This window comes from Alosa alosa, chromosome 3, assembly GCF_017589495.1.
Source record: "Alosa alosa isolate M-15738 ecotype Scorff River chromosome 3, AALO_Geno_1.1, whole genome shotgun sequence".
Taxonomy (NCBI): domain Eukaryota; kingdom Metazoa; phylum Chordata; class Actinopteri; order Clupeiformes; family Clupeidae; genus Alosa; species Alosa alosa.
Genome location: NC_063191.1, coordinates 5,695,000 through 5,702,403, shown reverse-complemented (window position 1 = coordinate 5,702,403; position 7,404 = coordinate 5,695,000). Strand labels below are relative to the sequence as shown.

The following is a 7,404-nucleotide window of genomic DNA, read 5'->3' as shown; positions in this document are numbered from 1 at the left end:
CGAGTTAGCTTTTATTAAGTTGGCAAACGTTTGAACTAGCCAACTAGCTCCGCTGGTGGGAAACGCATGGGACTCATAGCGCTGCCGCTGTCCTATTGCGTGCAGAGGGAATTTGAAAGACAACTGATTATCCCGCCCCTCGGACTCAGCACTGCGAACGGTGAGTGCCGAGACCCTACATTTTAATGTGGGTCTGGCTCGTCAGGCTAGATGAAGTGCTGTCCAATCAGAAACCTTTAGGTTTTTCAAGAGTCACTCCCACTGAGGAAGTGAACCTAAGAGACGTCTTGCTGTTCAGTTGCAGTACAGGATATGATAGTTAGCCTACTGTAGATAAAAAGGTATACATTAGGGGTGTTTTGTCTCACAGCAGTTAAGAAGACTGGAAGCTTCTGTTGGAGAGTTGTATTGACATATCAGGATTAATTTCAGTCAGGTTTGTGGTTCAGGCTGTCACCAGTTTTTAGAACAATGAAAGTGAAAGTAGAGATTGTAAAACAGGCAACAGTGTAGTAGAACAACCAAAACTATTAGAGAAAATGGCCTCCATGTCGATCTCAGAAGAGGATTTATCTTGTCCTGTGTGCTGTGACATCTTCAAGGATCCTGTTCTGCTGAGCTGTAGTCACAGTGTCTGTAAAGGCTGCCTGCAGCAGTTCTGGGACACTAAAGGGACCAGGGAGTGTCCAGTCTGCAGAACAAGATCGCTGAGCGCTGAGCCCCCCCTGAACCTCCTTCTGAAGAACCTGTGTGAGAATTTCCCAAAGGGGAGAAGTCAGAGAGAACCATTCTGCAGTGAGCACCGTTCAGAACTCAAGCTCTTCTGTGAAGATGACAAACAGCTTGTGTGCTTGGTGTGTCGAGACTCTAAACTCCACAGAAATCACAACTTCAGTCCCATCAGTGAAGCAGCACTGGAGCGTAAGGTAAGATGGTTTTCTACACATCAACTGATGCAGTTTCCTACTGTGCATGATAATATTACTCTGTGGATTTTGTTTGTAAAACTTCCTGGAGTTGACATGCTTCATCTGAGTCATGTGGTTGCTGTAGTGCTCATCCCCAAACACTAGATGGCATTATTATAACACGTAATTCATCTTTCATGGTTTTAGAGACTGTGTTTGACTTTTTTAGTTATAACTGGCAAAACCTTCGTTGACACTTAGTTTAGACAGTATTTAAATATAATAAAGCATCATTATGACTGATGCTTATCGGCTTAGCGTAGTGGTCATGTAGGGATTGTCAACGTTTTTTTTCCCCCGTCATCCGACTTCCTGAATTTTGGTCAATGATTCCCAGGACACCGAAACACGGAGGCACATGAAACTTGCTGGACCCACTAAACTTTTACGGAAACATTTAGTTTGGTATCTACAGTAGTTAATAAAACATTCATAAGCTCAAAGACATTTGAGTATAAGACTGTTCAATTACATCAGACTTATTATTAATGCATGTTGGGATAAACTAAAATGAAATTGAAAAATCTCTCTATCCCTCTCTCACCCAAACCAGAGTGTGTTTTCAGTCCTTGAATATGTTTTTATGTGGTACATTTTATTCTAGGAAGAACTGAAAGTCAAACTGAAGCCTTTGCAGATGAAGTTAAAAAAGTTGAAAGAAGCTAAAAGTGCTTCTGATGGCACTGTCCAAAACTTCAGAGTAAGTCTGATACCTCTACAACTTACACTGGTGCCGACTAACACAGCTAGCATACACTGACTGATGGATGATGTGGTGTCACAGGTTCAGGCCCAACACACAGAGAAACAGATCAAGGACAAGTTTGAGCAGCTTCATCAGATACTACGAGATGAAGAGGCAGCCAGGATAGCTGCACTGAGGGAGGAAGAGGAGCAGAAGAGTCAGATGATGAAGGAGAAGATTGAGAAGATGAACAAAGAGATCTCATCTCTTTCAGACATCATCAGTGCCATAGAGGAGGGGATGAGAAGCGATGATGTCTTTTTCCTGCAGGTAAATATAAATACCCTAGGTTGTCTCTAACCTGTATGATTTGAAATAAACCTGAAAAAAATCAATCTGAATGTATTGATGAGTAAAATCTTCAACCTCATTTTACTCATTTACTAGGCTATGTTTACTGCTGAACATGAAATGATGTTTGCAAACTGTTGACAGTGTGGGGTCTGGCCAAGCATCCCAAAGTCTAACAACAAATGTTCTCACACCAATAATGCCTTATCTGTCCTTATCTTTTTTTTACAGAACTACGAGAGCGCAGTGAGAAGGTGAATGATGTGCCTCCTGTCTCTGTCTTCTCTATAATGTTGAGTCCACAGCAGTACTAACTGGTACTAACTTATTCCAGAGCCCAGCGCACACTGAAAGATCCAGAGAGGATTTCAGAAATACTCAATGTGGCAAAGCACCTTGGAGACATGGGCGTCTGGGAGAGGATGAGAAAGATTTTCGAATACAGTATGTTGTGTTTTAAATTCTCTCTCTTTTCTGAGGGGCAAAAACATGTTTTTTCTCAAGTCATAGGGTGTAACGATAATGAAACCATGGTCGTTTTAAACCATTAGTCTAGTTAGCATGCAGACCTTCTCATTAGGAATTGACACTGGGCCTGGAAAAGGTCAATTTACTTATGACTTTCAGCAGGGAATTTACAGTGAAACTAAACTTAAATTGTTGCATTAAAATCTTACCAAATCATTTTAGAAGTGCAGCAGTAAACCATAGTTTCCATATTTACAAAAAACATGGCTAACCATAAAACCGGAGAAGCCATGAGAACTAAGGTTATTTCCCATAGTAAACCATGTTTACTTTTCCGTAAGGGCGCATTCACGCACTGTGTGTAGTGTTCTCCTCCTCTTGCTCTTCATCATGACATATCTGTGGGCTTCACAGACACTCAGAGCTCCAGGTTGGACTCTCATCTGTTCAGCAGATCAGTTAAGGTGTATTTGGATTTGTTGTTTTTGTTATCATGTAAGTCTTAAACTTAAAGATGAACTGAACTGAAAGAATCAACATTGATAATGTGTTGATTATGACAATTAAAAATAAATGACACTAAAAAAAATATAAATACGTAAAATCAATACGTAGCCTTTTTTAAGCAACACCAAAATTGCGTTTGTTAGTATTAGAACGCTGCCAGTTTCAATGACGTCACTGGCATGGTAGGACCTGAGAAGTTCTATAGGCAACAGCTGCAGCATATTATGTATACACGAAAATTAGTCATTTTAATGGCATGGGTTACAAATTTGAGCCTGTGAGGGACAGGCCTGTAGTGTCTTGACTACCACTAGATGGGTTTCAGGCTCCAGCTCAACCTTCAGTAGGATCATTTGGGTGAAAATGACTTTTTGTGTGGGCGCTGCCGGAGCATGGACACTGGAATCTATCTGTTGCAAAGCAGTGGCGAAACGGAGGGAAAATGTTCAAGGAAGCCAAAGTGACGGGAAAAATATGTTTATTTATGTATGTGTTTATTTCAGGGGGTATACATTTTGTGCAATGTACAACATAGATACATTTTGTGCGGCACAACATAGGCTACTGTAGACCTAGCCTACAGGTCATGTAGAAAACTGGACGAGGGCTTGAGACAGCAACACGCACGCTGTCTCTCTGTCTACCTCCACACACACACACACACATTGCTAACTGTACATCCTCCACACAACTGCATACTCACTCACCACCACTACATTAGGCCTATGCGAAGGCTACAGTGCATATACAAATAAGCTATATAACACGCATTGTCACGTCAATGTAGGCTAACGAGTATGGACTACTGGCACTCGTAACAGCAACTCACAAGGGCTCTCTCCCTCCCTTTGAAACTGTTAAAAAACTCCGTTACCCCAAGTTAACCCCCAGATACACGGGAGGATACACGAAGTTTGCCGTTTATTTTAGGCTAACCTTAGTGGAGAGTTTGCAGATTTTTACCTTGTGGATGTTGATATTGCACGAGTCTCTTTGGATAGCAGCACTGCGAAGTTAAACTCCCTCGCATCAACAATCTGCCCTGAGACGGGTGATAAACTGGCTTCAGGGTGAGTAGAAAGGGACATTGGATTCTGTTTACAGACCCGCTGTGGTTTAGTTACCAGCTAGTAAAAGCATTATTATCGATCTGTGATATCGCCGAGTCATGGTTTATACTCTCTATGGTCGGAGTGCTAGCTTGTGGAGTTTGACATAAGAGTGTTTCCAAGGTGTTTAGCTGCTAGCCCTTTCCTAGGTTGGATCGTATGGTAGCCTATCTAACACTGGACCTCATTTGAGGCTACTTCGAGATATTATTCCAAAGGGGACTGATAGGCTACTGCACTTAAAACTTTAAACGATTGAACGAATCTTCCCGGACTTTGTAATTGCGACCAGTGACTGCATTGGGTGAACGAAGCCGAAGTTGAAGGCTCCATGGCACATAGACTGTGGGCTCGCCCTTCTATGAATTGAAAAAGACTACAAGCTGCCCCACCGAGTTTAAGATAAAATAAGCAAGAAAAAAGGGTTTTTAAGTCAGGATATGGCGAAGTCAATGGCATTTATTCGTCCAAAGTTACAGACCAGTTTCCATAGTGCACATATTATCAATAGTTTGCATGTCGTGTGTGTTTCTGCTCATTGACAAAATAGTGTTCAGTATGATTCACCCTGTTAAAGTGTTCACCTTTGTTTCACTAGTTTGGTTTCATTTTGTATGAGATTTTGTGATGTAGGCTAGCCTATGATAAATGGCTTATGGCCAATATGTAACTCAGCTAGGCCTAATGTTAGTTTCCTCAGCCATGTCAGCTAGCCTCAGACTCATTATCTGCTATGGCTGCTAGTGCTAGTGCAGAGTAGCTTACCATGCCAGTGAGGTAGCCGATTGTTGAAATCCAACATGGCGGCGCCCATGTAACAACAACACCACTTTCAACGTACAATGTTATCCTTTTTAATAAATTCAGCCATTTTAATCATTGTACCAATGAGAAGAAATAAAATACATCTGTTATATCACCTTTACTTCAAATTCCAGTTCAGTTCATCTTTAATAGTTAGTTATAAGCCCAGTATGTGAGCCTCTGATGTGAAAAAGAAGAGATAATAATAATAATCTTTATAATCATCATCATCATCATTATCTTCATCACCACCATCATCCTCATCATCATCAACTTAATGAATCATGGCTTTGTTTTTCTCTCTCTGCAGTTCCTGTGACTCTGGATCCCAACACTGCACACCCACTTCTCATTGTTTCTGAGGATGGCACCACTGTGGCATGTAGAAATGAGGAACAGCAGCTTCCTGATAACCCAGAGAGATTTGATGAGTGGATCAATGTCCTGGGCTCTGAGGGCTTTAACTCAGGGACTCACTGCTGGGATGTGGAGGTTGGGGAGAACAGTGATTGGGATATAGGGGTTGTGACAGAGTCGGCCAAGAGGAAGGGAAATATTACCGACTGGAGTGGAGTTTGGTGCGTGTTGTATTATGGAAATGTAAAATATACCACAGTCTCAAGCCCACAGCCAGAGAGTTTGCTTTCAGTGATGAAGAAACCCCAGAGGATCAGAGTTAAGCTGGAATGGGAACGAGGGAAGGTGTCCTTGTATGACCTTGATAATAACACACATATACACACGTTCACACTCACTTTCACTGAGAGAGTGTTTCCACTCTTTGGTACCATGTGTACACGTGTCCCACTGAGAATTCTACCACTGAAGGATTCTGGGAAGTTCCCCTAAACCGTCTCATTGGAGAGGTGTTTTGAGTTGAACAGGTGGTGTGGTAACAGGTGATTTTCATTCCCTGATGGATGCTATTTCTCAGCTCCCATTCTTTAAATAATTGGATTAGTTCATATTGTGATGGAATTAATTATGCATTATTGTTTGTATCGCCTTTAAGATGAACCAATTAACTAATAACTAATGAACATGTTTGTTGATTTTTGTACTTAAGGTAGGTGGTATGGTGGAAAGGCTTTTGTTTAATTTTATAGACAACACTGGCATGGTAAAACTAGTAATGATGTGGGATTCATGGTATTTCATGTTGATGCCAGTTAAGTGTACTGCATACTGCAAAATTATTTTCCTGGTTTTGGGAGGGACTCTGCTGCCTCTGTACTATTGGACTTTCTGCACATGATTATGATTAAATGATGGACGAATGATGGGAAGCTCTCTTTCTCTGAGCCTGATAATAACACACACCTGCATTCTTTCATACACACTTTCACTGAGAAACTGTTTACAATCATCTTAGTGGCTCATCTCTGAGGATCTTACCAGTATCTGTAGTATTACTGCAGTATCAGTAGAGCAGCTCAGGTAGAGTCCACACACACCTGCTGCAGTATCAGTAGAGCAGCTCAGGTAGAGTCCACACACACCTGCTGCAGTATCAGTAGAGCAGCTCAGGTAGAGTTCACACACCTGCTGCAGTATCAGTAGAGCAGCTCAGGTAGAGTTTTAGTTTTTAAAATGTTTTAGTCCTCCTGCAGGATAGGCTATGCACTTTTTGTTGTTGTGAAATTGATGAAGATGTTTTCTTAAGTTGCTTGTGTTTTGTCTATTTGCAAGTGCTTTGGTGATTTGCACGTGTTGTCATTAATTGCAGGTCGTTTGCACCCGTCTTGACTATAAAAACAACACTCACTGGTGCACATTTTCTTCTTACTGTACTCTACCCCTTTAAATTGTTTTAAATTGTTCTAGAATTGTTGAGAGAATTGTTTTAAAGCTTTAAATTGTTTACCATGTTGTAAGTCGCTTTGGCTGAAAATGTGACAGCCAAATGTAATGTACATTACAATGCCAAATGTAATGCAATGTAATGTAATGTAATGTAATTGTAATGGTAATGTGTACTGAGTTGCTCTGATGAGAATGGCCCTTGTAAGTTGCTTTGGATAATAGTGTCTGCTAAATGAATACATGTAAATATGGTGAGGATTATATATACTGTAGTCTGAACAGATTTGTTTAACCATGTGGAAAGAGTTCAGTGGACTAGTCCAGCCTATTCCCACACAAATAGGAAGACTGTGGTTCTATGTCTGTACTTTTATTTGAATTTGTGCATGCGGTCACATAGTCTCTGCATGTAAGTTAGAGGGGTTAGAGGTATAGTGACAAGATACAGTCTCTTTCTCTCTCTCTCTCTCTTTCTCTCTCACACACACACAAACAAATAAGAAGGCTGTGGTTCTATTAGTTTATGACTGCTTTCATTTTGTGCATACTGCCACATAGTCTGTGCATGCACGTAGCTCTGACAATTAGTTTCATGTCCCTTCCTGTCAAAGGTTTTCAGCTTTTGGTGCATTTACATTTTTTTGCTCATGCTGTGGTGAGTTCAACAGGTGTCACCTTTATATTATTCAAAGCTGCTAGACTATAGCTG

General features: G+C 41.0%; 1 protein-coding gene across 1 annotated transcript; it reads left to right on the top strand.

The window, feature by feature from the left end:
• Nucleotides 1-201: 201 nt before the first annotated feature.
• On the top strand, nucleotides 202-5,887 carry LOC125291708 (zinc-binding protein A33-like). Its single transcript, XM_048238547.1, has 6 exons — nucleotides 202-926; nucleotides 1,573-1,668; nucleotides 1,753-1,983; nucleotides 2,236-2,258; nucleotides 2,339-2,448; nucleotides 5,203-5,887. The coding sequence occupies exons 1-6, from the start codon at nucleotides 540-542 to the stop codon at nucleotides 5,739-5,741; spliced, it is 1,386 nt and encodes a 461-aa protein (XP_048094504.1). The 5' UTR covers nucleotides 202-539; the 3' UTR covers nucleotides 5,742-5,887.
• The last annotated feature ends 1,517 nt before the right edge of the window (nucleotides 5,888-7,404 follow it).

What these genes read in the sequence shown, in the direction of transcription:
- LOC125291708 (XM_048238547.1), top strand. Translation starts at nt 540, where the DNA reads ATGGCCTCCATGTCGATCTCAGAAGAGGATTTATCTTGTCCTGTGTGC. An exon ending in AAGCAGCACTGGAGCGTAAG is followed by an intron (nt 927 to 1,572) that starts GTAAGATGGTTT and finishes ATTTTATTCTAG; the next exon opens with GAAGAACTGAAAGTCAAACT. An exon ending in GAGAAAGATTTTCGAATACA is followed by an intron (nt 2,449 to 5,202) that starts GTATGTTGTGTT and finishes CTCTCTCTGCAG; the next exon opens with TTCCTGTGACTCTGGATCCC.